At 42.4% G+C, this 18,517-nt stretch overlaps 1 protein-coding gene and 1 pseudogene across 6 annotated transcripts in view; one reads left to right on the plus strand and one right to left on the minus strand.

The window, feature by feature from the left end:
* The first annotated feature begins 12,722 nt into the window (after window positions 1-12,722).
* LOC130023974 (1-acyl-sn-glycerol-3-phosphate acyltransferase alpha-like) lies at window positions 12,723-13,269 on the plus strand (annotated as a pseudogene).
* A 4,256-nt stretch (window positions 13,270-17,525) lies between these two features.
* The window catches only part of CCDC138 (coiled-coil domain containing 138), a 113,622-nt gene continuing 112,630 nt past the window's right edge, over window positions 17,526-18,517 (minus strand). For all 6 annotated transcript variants that reach the window (XM_056114679.1, XM_056114678.1, XM_056114683.1 and 3 more), the window contains one exon: window positions 17,526-17,905. In XM_056114679.1, the coding sequence (XP_055970654.1) occupies window positions 17,740-17,905 (166 nt within the window). In that variant the 3' untranslated portion in view covers window positions 17,526-17,739. The remainder of the gene's footprint in view (window positions 17,906-18,517) is intronic.

Here is an 18,517-nt window from a genome sequence, read left to right on the forward strand (position 1 = left end):
GAAAGATTGCATTCATCTGGGGAACATAAAGTAACAAAATAGGAAACTAACACCCAAGAATGGCAGAGATTAGTACCAGGAATTTTACTCAATGACCTGGAGGCCAACCACACATGTTAGGGTAAAAGGGAGCTCAGAAAGAGAAGGGAACATCAAATAAAGGGTGTTGGGAGGATCCTCCCAGGATGGGAGAAGCATGCTGAAAGTAGACTATTGACCAAACATGATTGCCACTCAATGCCTCTTTTGCAAAACACAGCACTCAAAAGGAGAGAGAGGGAAATGCCTTGCCACAGAGGCAGGGTGGGATGGAGCCGGGGGGTGGGAGGGATACTGGGATCTGTGGTGGTGGGAAACGCGCACTGGTGGAGGGATGGGTGTTTGATCATTGTATAATTGAAACCCAAGCACAAAAATGTGTAAGTCTGCAACTGTACCTCATGATGTCTCACTATTAAAAAATAAATAAATAAATAAAAATAATGCCAGAAAGAAAATGCTTAATAAAATATCTGCCAAATGTGAAAACAATTGATATGTCCCATTGATTTTTTATTTTGTTGTCTTTGCAGAGGCTATTGAAGAGGCTTCTGAGATCAAAATAATGAAACATTGTACCTATATATTCCTCAGTGTACTCTATAATTTCAGAATGGATGTCGAGGTCTTTGGTCCATTTTGGATTGACTTTTCTTTAGAATGTGAGATATGGATCCAGATTTAATTTCTCATACGTAGTTACTCAGTTTTCCTAGAACCATTTGTTGAAGAAGCTATCTTTATCCCATTTCATATTCTCAGCTTCCTTATCAAAAATTAACTGTCCATTTATATGGGGTTTTGTCACTGGGTATTCGATTCTGACACCATTCATCAGAGGGTATATCTTTATTCCAGTACCATGCAGTTTTGATCACTATAGCTTTATAAGACATTTCCAAATTAGGTAATAAGATACCTGGTAATTTCTTATTTTTCAGTATGCCTTTAGCTATTAGTGGTCTCTTCTGATTCCATAAAACTTTATTGACTTCTCTAGGTCCTTGAAGAACGTCATCTGAATTTAGACAGGATCTGCATCAATGTAACAGCCTAGGTAGGAGTGTCATTTTAACAATATTGATTCTTCCCATCCAGGATCATTGCTATGGGCTGTGTCGTTTATAGTCACCATCCCACACTGACCTGAGGGTCTCTTCATGCGTTCGGGGCTGATCATGGTCCCATCAGCCAGCTGACAAAGGAAGCAGTGGTAATCAGTGGCCATTTATTCATGTTTCACCACACTGTTATAGAGAAATTATGAAGGGATGAGGTAGCAATTATATATAGGTGTGTAATATTATCATAAACAATGAATAGATATAAAGCCCTTCCTTTAGGGGAAGTTCTTCTAGGAGATTTACCCAAGAACATAATCTCACATAGAGGCTACAGCACTCTAGTTTCTTGCTAGGAGATCTACACTAGGACAGGATCCCATCAAGCTCATATTCCTTTCTCTTGCTGGTAATCCATTTAAACAATCATAATAAATTTACTTCGTAATAATATTTCTAGTCATTTTGTATGAACACAGTAAGAGATATATTAAGCTTAAAGGGAGGCTTTTCCTGGAGACATCTTGCTATATATCCCAGACTATAGTCCTCAGGCCAGGTTAGTTTTTCCTAACCCTGACAGGGTCCTTATTCAGCTACTTCTTTTGGGGTCATGTCAGAATTTGTTCCACGACTGTGCTCTTAACTTATTATGCTTCTTATGGTGCTTAATCTGTTCCTTTTCGAGGCCAAAGTAGCTTACAACTTGCCCTGGATCCATCCAATCCTTTGGTGGGACTCCCTTTTGGGGTGTTAGGAACTAAGAGCAACTGAGACTTAAGTCAAGTAAATATGACGGATGCCCAGGAATAAATATTATTTGGAGTCAATTAACTCCCATGTTACTAAAGCATAGCATTAACGGTCTTACCGTGCCTATACCAAAAAAAGGACATTGCTCTAGAATAAACTATGCAAAGAATATAAGAAAGAGAAATGCAATATTTCACTAACATATACAAAATCCAGAGCCCTCAGAAGATTTGACTTCACAAGTTACCATGTCTGATTTAGAGATATTTGTGACTAACAGAGGAAGAAGAGCATAAAGGATAGGTTAAAGATAAGCAGAGGATTGGTAGTGACCCAATGGACTTGGGTGCGCCTCATCACTGTTGTAGGTGTAACTCAGTAAGCCTAAACTTCCTTCGAGGAAGAAAGGACAAACAAATGTTACTTCTTGAAATGCTTAGAACTATAATCCAACAATTGTCATTTTATAAATTGCTGTTACTATCTTGAGGAAAGTTCTTCCATTCCTATTTTGTTGAGAGTTTGTTTTGTTTTATTTTTTCCTGATTTATTTTATTTTAATAAAGTAGTTCACAGTAATTTACCACATTCAGTACTCCAACACCAATCCCACCACCATAACATCTTCCCACTGCCTTTAGTTATCCCACCACCACCCAAGCCTGTCATGTGGAGTAGAGCATAAAAACTCGGTGGTCCCTTCTCTGTCTGAGTTGCCTTTTCCCCCAGCATATGAGGCCTGCTTCTAAGCTGTGGACTAATCCTCCTGGTACTTATTTCTACTATTCTTGGGTATTAGTCTCCCACTAATAAAAAATTAAAAACAAACAAACAACAAAAAAACTTGCCCACTGCTTTTGCAGCTGCGCATTCTAGGGATTCTGAGATTTTAGATAGGGTGATACAACTTGTGGCTCTCTTGCAAGATTTATTTGTGAGTCCCTCGATCATGGCCATTAATGAGTTTAAATGGATCCGGCTGTGGGGTGTGCGTGTGGCCACCAGGTTCCAGGAAAGCAGGGAGATGGGTGGAGGTCATTCCCAGGTCCACAAGAGCCTGGAGGCTCCGGTCACAAAAGCCTCCTACCTGAGGTTTTCAGTGGATTCATTCTCATGTGTGAGGGGATTGAACCAGACTGTGGAGATCAGTCATGAGCATTGCAGCAATTGGATTCTGGAGGGTTTCAGCTGCTGGAGTTCTGTTGAGGCAGGCGAAGGGACTCGCCCGCCCCCCTCCAGTTGTCAGGGTGGATTTCAGCCTGTTGTGACATCTGGGGTCATCTCTGCAGCTTGTGGCTTTCTTGCAAGATTTGTGAGATTTATTGTCTTGTTTTTTATTTGAATCACCATAAGACACATAGTTACAAAGCTGTTCATAGTTGTGGTTCAGTCATACAATGTTCCAACACCCATCCCTCCACAAGTGCACATATCCCATCACCAATATCCCCAGTTTCCCTCCTGCCCCCTTCTCACAGCACCACCACCAGTCTGCCTCTATGGCCGGTACCTTTCTTCTTTCTCTCCCTTTCTCCTTTACAGCATTATGGTTTGCAACATAACTGAGAAGTTATCATGTTTTTTTTTTTGCCTACTTTCAGCACTCACCTATGAAAATTATAGTTGTTGAGGGCTTTTATCATGAATGTTGGGTCTTGTCAATAACTTTTTCTGCATCTATTTATTTGATCATATAATTTTATCATCATTTTATCGATGTGGTATATTATGTTAATTTATTTGCATATATTGAACCATTCTTGTATAGGTGAGTTGAAACCAACTTATTTAACATGGTATAATTTTTTTTGATGTGATGTTGGGTTTGATTTACTAAGATTTTGTTGGGGATTTTTATATCAATGTTCATCAAGGAGATTGGTCTAAAATTTTCTTTTAAAATTATCCCTGCTTGCTTTGAGTATCAGTATAATGTTACCTTCATAGAAGGTGTAAAGAGGGATTCCTATTTTTTCAGTATTTTGAAAGAACTTAAGGATCAGTGATAGTCTTTTCTGAAGGTTTGATAAAACTGAGTTGTAAAACCATCTGGACAAGGACTTTATTCTTGGGATTCTTGGGGAGATTTTTTTTATTTTATTGAATCACTGTGATATAATTACAAGTTTTCATGTTTGGGTTACAATCAGACAATGATCAAACACCCATCCCTCCACCAGTGCACATTCCCCACCACCAATATCCCCCGTATACTCCCCCTTTCCCACCCTCCCCCTGCCTCCGTGGCAGACAATATTCACCATACTCTCTACTTTTGGGCATTATGGTATGCAATACAAACACTGAGATGTTATCATGTTTGGTCCTTTATCTACTTTCAGCACACATCTCCCATCCCGACCGGTTCCTCAAGCCATCATTTTCTTAGTGATCCCTTCTCTATTCCAGCTGCCTTCTCTGTTCTTGGGGAATTTTTTTTGATAAGTAATAGTATTTTATTGAATATATCGGCATATATATGCTGCTGCTCTCAGAAGCCCAGAAGACTTCTACTACCTCCATTACTTCCACTACCCACCTGCCGCCATGCTCCAGGACACTTGTGCCGAGACTAATGCACGAGTGAAGCCCCAGAGAACCAGGGAAGCAGAACTCTGTGACCTTGGACTCCAGGCTCAATAGACCCGGAACAGAGATCCTCTGCCTGCTCCCAGCAACCCAGCAGACCTCCACTACCACCACTGCCCAGCTGCCGCCATGCTCCAGGATGCTTTCTGGACATATCATAAAACACTTAATACAAGATTACCGCACCATATTTGATGGGGTTCAAATATGGTTTGAACAATGAGACCACCTGCAAGGACGATTAGAGACCACCCTAAAAGTTTCTATCCCTCTCGGAGAGTCTGGCAAGCTACTGAGAGTGTTCCGCCCGCATGGCAGAGCCTGGCAAGTTATCTGTGGTGTATTAGATATGCCAAAACCAGTAAATACAATGGGTCTTATTCCACTGACCCCGAAAGAGCCACCAGTACGGCAGCATTAATAAGGATGATGAAGGGGAGGCTGATAAAATCTCAAGGCTGAACTAAGCTGTCAAAATGAAGAAGGGCAAAAATGGACTGTCTGTACTTTCAATGCACGTACGCTGGCATCAGAAGCATCCACGGAGAACTTGATGGTGCAAGCACGAAAGATCAAGTACGACATCATTGGTCTGACTGAGACGAGAAGGCAACGATCACATCACACCATTTTTGACACTAGAGAAGAACTGTTCCTCAGAACATGTGACAAAAGAGGCATTGGTGGTGTCAGAGTTCTTGTCAACACGAACTTGGCCGCGAGCATTGATTCATTCAAATGCCTAACAACCCAAATCGGACAATTACACTTGAATAGCTGTGGCTCACTGTCAGCAGTTTCTATCTTCATTGTCTATGCACCAATATCCAATTATGTAAAGTAAAGGCCCTCCCGTTGATCATCGATTTGCTTGAACAGGCCCAGTAACGTCTCCATTGGAGACTTTGTTGTTACTGTGTTTGGCATATCGAATACATCACGGGGAGCTTGCCAGGCTCTGCCGTGCGAGCGAGATACTCTCGGTAGCTTGCCGGACTCTCCGAGAGGGGCAGAGGAATCGAACTCGGGTGGGCCATGTTGGCTGCGTGCAAAGCAAACGCCCAACCGCTGTGCTATCGCTCCAATTATGATGAAAGAGAAATTGAGGAGTTCTACATGGAGCTGGAGATGTACTATAAAGAAGACCACACCTTCTACAAGATCATTGTTGGTGATTTTAATGCCAAGATAGAACTGGGAAGATTAGCTGAAGAACTTCAAATTGGGACTCATGGCCTAGAATGGAACAAACAGGGTAAGAGACTATCTGAGTTCATCATGTCGACCAAGACCATCCATGGTAACTCACAATTCCAGAAGGCCGAATCTAAACGTTGGACATGGGAGTCTCCCAGTGGACAGTTCCACAATGAAATTGACCACATCATATTCAATCGATGGTTTTGCCTGACCGATGTTGCTGTTGTCCCAAAATTCCAAACGGGATCGGATCACTGTCTCCTTCGTGCAAAATTCTACTTCATAGAGCAGGGAGAAAGGGCTGCAAAGTTTAAGAAGAGAACTCCCAGAATGACCACCAACTGGGAGCTCTTTTGCACTATTGTGGCAACATGGAAAGATGCCGTCATTGACAACATTGACGAGGAATACAATTGACTGGTTCAGCACCTACATAACTGTGCAAAGAATGCCAAGACAAAGATAGCCACAAAAAGACACCTATCTTCGAAAGCTCTCAAGCTCATTCACCAGCGTGGCTTGGTGCAAGCCTCAGGCAACCACGAGCGAACATCCAAGCTCACAAAGCAGTGCAGAGAAGTGATAAAGGAAGACCTCAAAGAGAGAAGAACAGCAGTGCTGGTAGATACGGCAGAAGCCGGAAAAAGCACTCGCAGCATCCACCTGTCCTTCACCAACTACAAGACCAAGATGCCCTCCGACGTCCTGATGGATCTACCACATCTTCCAGAAGAGCAATGGAGAAGATTATCCACAACTTCTACTCATATTTCTTTGATAGCACGTCCACCTGCCCACATACCAAATTCTGCAGAATAGATATGTCATTTCCATCATTCTCCCTTATGAAATCTGACACACCATTTTGTCAGTAAAGAAGAGAACAGCACCCGGCCCAGACAAGGTTAGACCCAAACACCTGAAGAACCTGCCGTCAGTACTCATCAATACACTGGCTCAGTTCTTCACATGCTACCTGTCTGAATGCAAGGTTCCATCCCAATGGAAAACCAGCAAGACTGTACTACTGTACAAGAAGGGAGACATCCATAACATTGGCAACTATCACCTGATCTGCCTGTTGTCTGGCTACTAGTTTACTGTTTCTTTTAAATGTTTAGTAGATTCTTTATGGTCTTCTTGGTATATTATCATACAATCCCAAATAGTGATAATTTGGATGTCTTTCAGGATGGGCTGGAGCGATAGCACAGTGGTAGGGCGTTCGCCTTACACGCGGCCAACATGGCCGACCCGAGTTCGATTCCTCTGCCCCTCTCGGAGAGCCCACCAAGCTACCGAGAGTATTCAATATGCTAAACACAGTAACAACAAAGTCTCCAATGGAGACGTTACTGGGCCCGCTCGAGCAAATCGACGATCAACGGGAGGGCCTTCACCTCCTTCAGAGTGTTTTGTGTGCAGTGGGGAATATGTAATCTTCCCCTTTTAAGGCTAGTTTCCATATTGATGCTGTCTCTGGTTGATGAAGACTCCCATTTAAAATTTTTATTAACTTCATTGACTTACTCCTGTCTCTGTGCTCATTGAGACATCAATGAGCACAGAGACAGGAGTAAGCCATGAACACCACTAGATGTGGCTCAAACAAACAACAACAAAAATAAAACCAAAAGATGATAACTCTTAAGACATGAATTCCGCCATCATTTAACCTTCCAGCTAGTTGCCAATAAAGCATTTTTGTCACATCTAAATAAACAAAAATTTTAAATAAAAATAGAAGCCTACTCCGGACAGGTTCCCTAATATGTTCTTTAAGATCTTCAAACAGGATGTTCTACCTATACTTCTCAAGTTCCGGCAGAAATTCCAATAAACAGAACTCATTCCAAACAGCTTTCTGAGATCTACAAAATCCTGTTACACAAGTGAAAACAGGGGCTGGAGTGATAGCACAGCGGGTAGGGCATTTGCCTTGCACGCAGCCAACCCGGGTTCAATTCCCAGTATCCCATGTGGTCCCCCAAGCACCTCCAGGAGTGATTCCTGAGTGCAAAGCCAGGAGTAACCCCTGTGCATCGCCAGGTATGACCCAAAAAGAAAAAAAAAGGTGAAAACAGGGGCCGAAGAGATAGTAAGGAAGGTAGAATACTTGCCTTGCATGAAGTGCCCCCCAAGGTTCACTCTCCCCTACCCCCCAGCACCTCCCTGAGCCCTGACAGGATTGAGCCCTGAACACAGTGCCCAGAGCCAAGAGTGAGCCCTGAGCACCACCAAGTGTGCAAAAAAAAAAATAAAATAAAATAAAAAAATAAAATTTTTATTAACTTCAAAGGTAAAGGTAAAGGCCCTCCCGTTGATCGTCGATTTGCTCGAGCGGGCCCAGTAACGTCTCCATTGGAGACTTTGTTGTTACTGTGTCTGGCATATCGAATACTCTCGGTAGCTTGCCGGGCTGGAGCGATAGCACAGCGGTAGGGCGTTCGCCTTACAAGAGGCCAACATGGCCGACCCGAGTTCGATTCCTCCGCCCCTCTCGGAGAGCCCGGCAAGCTACCGAGAGTATTCGATATGCCAGACACAGTAACAACAAAGTCTCCAATGGAGACGTTACTGGGCCCGCTCGAGACAAGGACTTAATTAACTTCAAAAGTTACTAATTTTTATTTCTTTTTCTATATTGAGGCACAGTGGTTTATAATGCTATTAGTGACAGTTTAGTGGAGACATCATTCGAAAATCACCTCCAAAACAGATTTTATCTCCACCAAAATCCTAAAGTCCATTCCCATTCAAATCTTCCTCTCCCATCCCAAAAACTTCAGTTCTGTGAGCCAAGTTCTCCTGCCTTTGGCCGTTTTTTGCTCCCTTACTGCATCTTTGTATCCTACATATGAAAGAGACAATCTTATACCTCTTTTCTTCTAACTAAATTAACTCAACTTAAAACCCTCTCGATCTATCCATGTAGCAAGATTTTGCATGATTTGTGGTTTTTTCCTTTTTTTTAAGTTTTTTTTAATGTAATCACCATGAATTACAGAGCTATAAAGTTATTCATTAAGTTTCATGGGTAAATTTTCCAACACCAAGCCCATCACCAATGTCCACTCCAACAATATCTCCTGTTTCCCTCCTACCCAGTTTGATATATCTTGACTGAAATTATCATCATAATCAAGAAAAGAACTATATCCCTATTTCAACAGTTTCCTCACTCCCCTTTGTGATTCCTCTCTCCAACTGATCATGCTTATGCTTCAGGCTTTATGTCATACATTAGTTTGAATATTCTAAAATTTGATAGAATTGTACAGCATGTACTGTTTCTAATAATGGTTTTTTATCCAGCATGATAGTTTTGATGTTAGCTACATTGTTATTTACACTGATGTAACAGCATTCTTTAGGTTAGTGATTAGTATTTCATTGTTCATTTCATTGTTTAACAAATCACCTGCTGAACATTTGATTGTCTCTAATTTTCTTAAGTATAAAAAAATGTGGACATTCATGTACCAGTATTTTAATGAACAAATTCTTTTATTTCTCAAGTCCTGTAAGTGGACCTAGGAATGGTAGAACAAGCTCATATGTCAAGGTATATGCAACAGTCACTGTCACTGTCCTCCCATTGTTCATCGATTTGCTCCAGCGGGCCCGGTATCGTCTCCTTTTAGAGACTTGTTACTGTGTTTGGCATATCGAATCCGTCACGGGTAGCTTGCCAGGCTTTGCCGTGCTGGTGAGATACTCTCGGTAGCTTGCTGGGCTCTCTGAGAGGGGACGAGGAATTGAACCCGGGTTGATCGGGTCGGCCACATGCAAGGCAAGCACCCTACCGCTGTGCTATCGCTCCAGCCCTATATGCAACGGTATATTCCCAAAATTATTGTATCATTTTCACACCCATACGGGAGTACAACAGGTCCACTTTTTCACAAACTCAGTGACATTTGGGATGAAGTCTTTTTTTAAGCTTTCTTTCTCATTTTATTTAAAAATCTTGGTTTACAAAGTTATTCATAATAAGAGTAGTTTTGGCATTCAGTGTCCCAGCATCAATCTTTTTTTTTTAATGTAGGAGTACTGCTATTTATTTAATCACTGATTAGGCTGATTGAATTGTCCCAGCATCAATCTTGCTGCCAGTGTGATCTTCCCTCCACCATTGTCCCTTGTTTCCTACCCAGGCCCTTCAAGCCTTTCCCTTAGCAGGCACAAAATAATTTTTATATTGCTTGTTACAACAAAATAGTAAGTGGAAGTGTTGAAAAATAGTTCAATAAGAGAAAATTTGTGAAATTTGTTTTATCTCACAATCGTGTTAGTAAAGATATTATCTGAGGATTTGCCAAGCTGTTTGTTGCTAGTTGAGCTTTCTGTATTGTTTCCAATTATTGAGATTAATGGGCTTCTATGCTACTGTGCCATCTAATTTTCTGTGTGTCCAGTAGGTTGTCAGTATTCTGAAATTTGGAGGTGTCACACAGCTGTGGCTGCATATGTGGCTGCTTGTTTCAGGAACTCCAGGACTTGTGGAACTAGGACAATTCTCAGCCTACCCTTCTCCCAAGGGAGCCACAGGGGCCTAGAGCTCAAAGACTGGTGTACTGTGACTTTTACTGGTGTTTCTTCCAAGATTAGTCATAAAACTGTGAAGCTGGGACATGAACATGACGTTTTCATGTTAGAGGCTATTGGATGTGAGTGTGGATTCTGAGGCTTCTGGCAGTGGGGGCAGGCAGTGGGGAGAGGCCGTCCACCCCTACTCGAAGGCTCCAGAGATTTCAGCCTGAAAACTGGTCTACCATGGATTTCATCAGCTTGGCATCTTCCAAGATTAGTTGTGAAGCTGTGAAACTGGACCATTTACATGGTAGAGATTATAGGATGTGATTTCTTTCTTACAACTGCATAGTGTTTGCATAGTATTCCACCATATGTATGTGTGTGAGTATATATATGTAAAAATTCTTGATATATAATATTTTATATATATAACATTTATAATATATATATACAGTATAACTTCTTATATTGTATGGACTCCATGCCAGTCTGTGGGGCGGGTGAGAGTCCTCCCCACCCCAAGGGACCCAGCCCCAGCAGCTGACCTCCACTACTCAACCACTGCCATGCTCCAGGCCGCTTTCCGGATGCTGAGGCCAAGCCTCACTCATGAATGAAGTCCCACAGAACCCAGATAATGAGGAACTTCGTGACCTTGGACTGTGGACTCAATGGTACCCTGGAACAGAGATCCTCTGCCTGCTTCCCCCATTCTCCGGTGACTCAGGGATCATATCCATAAGCCACACCCTGCCAGCACCAGGTAATCTCCTCATTGCCCACCCTCCAGAACTCAGGATGCTCCTCCCAGACAGGAGTATAAAATGAGGCTCCCATGCCACCAGACTCTGCACCAGGCTGTGGGGTGGGTGAGAGCCCTCTGCATCTCAAGGGACCCGGCTTTCTGGACTGTACGGCCATTTGACACATTATAAGACACTTCCTACCCTGCCAGCACCAGATAATCTCCTCATCGGCCACCCTCCAGAACTCAGAACACTCCTCCCAGATGGAAGTATAAAATGAGGCTCCCAGAACCATGCTGCTCCCAGACAGGAGTATAAAATGAGGCTCCCAGAACATTGCCACAGGACACTGCGCCAGGCTGTGGGGCAGGTGAGAGCCCTCCCAACCCCAAGGGACCCAGCCCCGGCAGCCGACCTCTACTACCCAACCACCACCATGCTCCTGGCCACTTTCTGGACTGCGTGGCCGCTTTGCAGCCACGCGACACATTATACCTACCCATTTTCCACAATTAATACACCATATGTGATGGGGTTCAGACAGTAGGCAACAAATCATAGAGAAAAATATATAAATATATACCTCTCGGAGAGTCCGGCAAGCTACCGAGAGTATCTTGCCCTCACAGGCAGAGCCTGGCAAGCTCCCCATGGCATATTCGATATGCCAAATACAGAAACGACAACAGGTCTCATTCCCCTGACCCTGAAAGAGACTCCAATCTTTGGGAAAAGATGAGTAAGAAGAGGCTGCTAAAATGACAGGGCTGGGAGGAATAGAGACGTTATTGGTGCCTGCTTGAGTAATTCGATGATCAACGGGATGACAGCGATAAAGTGATAACTTCTTAAATCAATAATAGGCATTTGGGTTATTTCCATATCCTGGATGATGTATGTGTTCTAGTCTAATCTTGGGTTTTTTAATTCACTCTGAATTAACTTTTATGTAAATGGTGTGAGTCTGGCAAACTCCTCGTGGCATACCCAATTTGCCAAATACCAGTAACAGTGATGGGTCTCATTCTCCTAGCCCTGAAAGAGCCTTGAATATGGCATTTTAAAATCTCAGGGCTAAGACGAAGAAGATGTTACTGGTGCCTGCTTGAGGCAATCGACAAACAACAGGATGATCGTGATCATGATTGTAAATGGTGTGATAGTCATATAAAATGAACGCAGGTGTGCTTATATCATTTTTTTATTATTTTCATTTTTTATTAATGAAACACCATGAGGTACAGTTATAGACTTACAAATTTTTGTGCTTTTGTTTCAGTTATATGCTTATATCTTTTAAAATTACTGTTTTTTGTTTTGGGAGTAGATGTCAAGAAGTGGTATTGCTGGGTCATATAGGAGTTCCATCCTCACTCTTTGGAGAAGTTTCTATATTGATTTTCATACAGGTTGAAGCAGGTGCTATTCCCAACAACAATCCTTGCCAACACTGGCCATCTCAAGACTTTGATATATGCCATTCTTACAAGTGTGAAATCTTCTCGAATCTGTTAGTCGTTGCTCTATGAATCTGCTTGCCCCTTCATTTGATATACAGTTAACAAGAATTAAGTTCTCTTGGCATGGTTGACTTTCTCCGCTATGGCCCAAGAGGCCGATCCAGGTGGGCAGAATAGGGTATGGTCAGAAGCATGGTGGTGGTGCTGCTGCATATCCAGCTCCTGCCCTGTGGTTCTGGCGCCAAGTACTTCTTCAAAAGTCTTCTACCTGGCTGGGTCCTCTTCCTGATTGTGTTTGCCACCACTGTGTGTGTTGTCTGTGCAACATAAAGAACCTGATGTTGCTTCATGTCAGTCACTTGTATGGGATCTGAGTGGAAGTATGAAGGGTTCATCACTTCCCTCTCCCCTAGCCCTGTATTGTCACAAACTACCAGAGCCCCCTCCATCTGCCTGGAATCATGGAGGTTCTGCCTCCATGTGTGTGTGCCCTGTGTGCCCAGTGCCAAGCATGAACTACTGTGGGCCAGCTCTGTTGGACTGGCCTGCTGGCTGGCCGAATTCATCTTTATTGACTGGAAGTGGATCAGGGATGCCTGAGGTCTGACGTCACCCAGACTTTGCTTACCCAGGACAAGTCAGTCAGGGTTTTCCGAGGTCACAAGAAACCACAATGGCTCCATGCTGCCCTTCAAACATGGCACCTTCCACCTTGCAGTGGCTTCCACCTCCCGGGTCCCATTGCCTACTCAGTCATGTACTCCTACAAAGACTTCTGTAAGAAAGAGTTGGTTCACTGTAGGGCAACGTCAAGTGCCAGCACTGCCTCCAGTGCCTGCAGGATGGACTTCAGGTGACATCCCAGATCTGGCCAGCAGAGGCTGACACTCCAATCTCACTGTTTTCTGTGCGATCTTCTTGGATGATGATCTGAGGGGTGCAGTGAGCAAGGTCCTTGAGCTTTGCTCTCATCTACCCCCCTCCTCCAAGTCCTTTTCCTGCAGCAGGGACAAGTCCTCTTTCTTATTCCCCATCTCCCTACTTGTTCTCTTTGGAATCTCCAACTTCTGAAGCGAGTGTGGATGTAGTACTGCTTCCACCCATCCCCCAGCTCTCTTGCCTCAGTGCAATCTACAGTTTGACCCACACCCACCTCCGTGTCATTTTGTCTGTTGAACTCCCCTTCTATCTTCAGTTGCTCCCCAAGCAGGAGCACTCTCCAAGTCCACAGATTCCACGGACTCATCCATTTGTGAAGTCTCCTCAAACCAACTGGAAGCTGATGCCTAGAAGACTCTTTCCAGGATCATCTTGGGACTATTTCTCAGCACCTTCACCTTCCTCCTATGAAACTTCCCATTGACGAAGATCCCATCCCTGCCTGTGCCAAGGGTTGCCAGTTTTGGTTACACATTTCAGCTTCTTTCTGTCCCTATGGCCTACCCAGCTCCTCTGCAGTCTTGCCCTACCATTCTTTATAGACATCAGGGGAAGGGGCAGACATTAGATACTGCTCTCACTTATATTGTTATCACTTTGCTCCTAGTGTGTTGGGAAAAGGGATGAACCCTGCCTGAAAAGGACAGGAGGGCTCTTAATTTATTTCTCTTTCTATTGAGGCTTCCTGAGTCAGTTTTCATTTTCTTCTTGTGGGATTAACCACTCCCTGCCACCCATCCCAGACCCGGTCCTACAGCCAAAAAGGTCAGCTGGGAGCAAAAGGAGAGAGTGGGACCTGGTTTTGAGTGTTGTACTTTATTATTGGATAACAGCAAAAAAGAAAAAAAGATAGAAAAAAATTAAGTCCTCTTGATCTCTCTTAGCTCCCTTAGCCAGCATATAATGTCCATCTCTATGTCATTACTTTTTATAGTTTGGTAATTGCTCATAGACAAGTATGGTCATCCCTGCTTTTTTATTATTTGTCTGCTCAGTGTTCTAACTCTGCAAGCTTATTGGTGGGCTCTTCGATTGGTTTCTTTCATTCAATGGTCCTAAATAGTACTGCTGCTTTGAAGTCTTTTCAGGGCAGTTTAGAGAAGTCCGAGTACCTTCTGAATTCCCAAGGCTGTCCTCTCTCTCAACTTCTGTTCAACATAGGATTAGAAGTCTGGTCTTCCTAAAGACTTTCCTGGGCTTTTGTCCCCACCCAGTGAAACAAATGTATTCCTCAATTTTTGCAAGGTTTGGGCTTTGCCTAGTGGTGCTCAAGGGTTATTTCTGGATGTGTTTTCAGTAGTGACCCCAGGTGGTGACGAGGGATTTGTACCAGAGGCTACCTATAGGGCCCTTAATCCCTTTACTATCTTTCTGGCCCATCATCAAGTCTTGTGTTTGTTTTTTAATTACAGTTTATGTTATGTGAGAATTAGGGGTAATGCTGAGTCTGTGTGTGTGTGTGTGTGTGTGTGTGTGTGTGTGTGTGTGTGTGTGTGTGTGTGTTTGTGTGCTGGAAAGATCAAGCTCAGCCTGTGGTTCTGAGGTGAATGCATCTGAATGATAGTGGCAAGATCCCAAGGTCTCACTGGCCTACGTTCTGGCCCGCCGTTTTTAGTTGCTGGTATCTTGCAGCTGATGTGGAGTCAAAGTTTGGTCATCTGGGCAGCAACTGCAGACTCACTCACCTGTACCAAACAACTGCTCTTCGGAGTCACAGGGACTTGCGTTTTCCAGGACTGGCTCTGGGGTAGGTGTTCCCAGCTGCAGCTGGAGTAAAAGTTTCGGCACTGGCTCGAGCTTGCTTCATTTCCTTACCACATGGAGGGAGCAGGCATACAGAAGAACTTCTGTCAAACCTGTGCACTCGGCATCCTTCTGTGGTAGATATTCACAGTGAAGCTAATTGGACTGGCACCTGATTTCTGTCCAGCGGAGAGAAACAATGACTTGTCCAGATAATGAATTAGACTCGACAGCCCAAAACAAAGAACTACTTGGCTTTTTATTAAACTAAATGTCTATACCCCTTCCACCCTCTAGTCATGTACACTATATAAAATGAGTTAGTATAAAAAAAAGGGAATATTAGTGCAGCTGTGGCCATGGGTAGGAGACATGCATGAGGGACTGGAGGAGACGGGAATGAGGGGCAGTGGGAGACTGGAATGGGGCATGCAGTGAGGCTGGAACAGGCACATGGGGAGAATGGAATAAACTCGGGACGAAGATTGGAATAAACTGTGACTGATCACCAGCCAGTCTGGCCGTTCCCTCCTTCACGTTTCTATTGGCAGTGGTTGAAGTCCAGGATGGGGAAACAGCTCCTGGCCCAGAATGCAAGTGGCAAGAGAGAGCACCGAGCCTCTTATTCATTTTTTGAATACACAGATCCTAAATAGGTTAGTCAAAATAAGTTCACTAAGTTTAATTTAGTTATAAAATAAGGTTCATCTGACCTTTAATTTTAGTTAAAAGAACTTAAATAGGAGGGCACCAAGTTAATAGGAGAGACATGGCCAGAGATGTAGAATAGCAGAACACCTGAAAATCTGGGAATGTCTGCATCTAGGAAAAGTATCTTCAATGAGTTTAATTCTTAAAACGGTCCTATTTAGAACTTAAAGATGTGGTTCCTCACCAACTCTCATTGATTAGGTTTTCACCTCTTATTACTGGCTTTTAACTGATCCTTTATCCTTATAATTTAAAACCTATACCTTATTCTAATTTGCATCAAAATATAGAATGTATCAAATTATAGAATCCTTTTCCCATAGATTTTTTTTTCTGGAATACAATATTTAAATCACTACATACAAATATTCAGCAAACTGAATCTTTTTTGGCTGGGGGTACACTCAGTGGTGCTCAGAAGCTATGCCTACCTCTGTGCTCAGGAGTGACTTCTTGTGGTGCTCAGGAAGTGCTCTGTGAACCATAATTAGTGCTGGGGATTGAACCAGGGATAAACCAGGGTCAGTCAAAGTGTCTGTATGTAAGTGTCTTAAGTCCTGTATTATCTCTTTAGCCCAACCCCCAAATCTTTATTCAACATGTGTTTTTATCTGTTCTATTCTCTGCCAGCTTAGTTTGAAGTGCCAACCATTTGCCTTCTACTCTGTTTTTGCTATTGTTATCTTCACTGTTCTAAGGGATTGAACCCAGAGCCTTACACATGTAAACGCAAGAGATCAATCACTAACCTACATGTACAGTTGCCATTCACTCTTTCACAGATTTTATCTCTAGAAACGATATGTGTGCGTAGTTTGGGACTGAGAGTTGCTGTGCAGAAGAGGGCCCAAAGATGGTAGTGGTTTCAAACTAGTGACGGAAATTGCAAGGTGCTGATAATTGGAACTTTACAAGTAGAATACCGGTGGGCGTGGTTTTCCACGTGGCTAACACTGCCACCAGGTAATCTCCCCCACCATATCCCATAAGATCCAGAAATTAGCCTCGTATGTGGAACTCTCACTGGAGCAGCCTAGACACCCCAACCACGGTAGGCAAATAGTCATTAGTCCCTACTCAATCAACATTCCTTCCTAAAACACATAAGTGATGTGAGCTCAATGACAAAACAGATGATGTGTTCTCAGGAAGCTAGCTGCTTCTTTGTTCTCACAATAGTCTATTTTCTGAAGTATCAGGGATGGGCCTTTTATTTCTGATGTGCATACCTATTTTTGCATTTGTAAGCTCTGGTAAGTTTTAACTGTCATGTTCCCTTTGCCTCATTTTTATTTTCTCTATGGCTTTTGTTCTGCTTTACAAGTAGCATACTTTCTCATACTATGTAAGAGAGACCCAAAAGTTTTCTGAAAATATCCAGATCCTAAAAATGAAATTATATTTTGATAGCATATCATTTTATGAGGATAATGAAGAATGATATTTTTGTTTCCCTGAATTCTGTCTGAAGCCCGAATTTCTACCTCATTAGGACTTCTGGCTTTTACTAGTTTATTTATATCAAGACTATATAAATATAACACAATTTACAATATGAAGATAGTAGTTATGTACTTTTGATGCCGAAAGATGAGATTCTAATTAAGAAAACACAATGACAACATGATCTAATCCTGATCCCATATAAGTACCAATTTTATTCCAAATAATTACATAATTTAAAAAATTTGCCAAAAGCTTTTACAGATACTAACCTCAGCAACATTAATCCAGCAACATTTTGTACATTTGTTAGTATTAATTTGTTAAACTGAAATATTTCAAAAATATCATAGTTCCTACAAATTTCACTTTAAAATGTAAAAATTCTACTTTTTTCATGATAAATAATGCTACTGATATCTTTACTTGGTAGGCTTTTAGTTAATTTGGTGATTTACAACCTTACAAATATGGCATATAGCATTTTAAGAATGCTAACAGTAATAATAAACAGCCAGTCTAATGACATGGATTGGAGGTTAGAGAATTACATTTTGTTAAACCCAAATTGAACAGCGTTGAGTTTAGGTTAATACAGAGAAAGGCATGCTCTGGATGTGTTGTCCTTTGTATTTCTTGAAGCATCAGATGAATAGTAAACAGTTCAAAGAGCTTCTTATTACTCCTATAAGAGAATGAGCATATTCATTAAATAGCACGCACTTGTGGAGTTCATCAGTAATGAAACTGAGGAAATTTATGTGTAAAGGTGGAAGAATGTTTTCTGATTTTGAAAATAGTGGGAAAACTGGATAAATAAAAAAAAAGACAAAAGAGATTTTGTAAGATAGATCTTAAATGGAAATGTATCCAAGTAAAAAAGAGACAAAGTTTTCAACTAATGAAAATTGCATCTTTCTCATCACTACTGAGCTGCAGATTTTTTCCCTCATAACTACAGTCAAACACTTTATTTTGGCAGGATTGGGGGTGGGGGCCAGGGGACAACCTCAGACTGCGCTCAGGGCTTACTCTTGGCTCAGTACAAACAAAAAAAACCCCACCCAGAATTGTATCTAATAATGCATAAAGTAGACTATGGACTGAACATGTTTGCCACTCAATGCCTCTTTTGCAGACCACAACACCCAAAAGGAGAGAGAGAACACAGGGGATTGCCCTGCCACAGAGGCAGGGGGGGATGGGGGGATGGGGGTGGGGGGATATTATCCATGGTGGTGGAAAATGGGCACTGGTGGAGGGATGGGTATCTAATCATTGTATAATCGAAACCCAA

This window comes from Sorex fumeus, unplaced genomic scaffold (genome assembly GCF_029834395.1).
Source record: "Sorex fumeus unplaced genomic scaffold, SorFum_2.1 ptg000026l, whole genome shotgun sequence".
NCBI lineage: Eukaryota > Metazoa > Chordata > Mammalia > Eulipotyphla > Soricidae > Sorex > Sorex fumeus.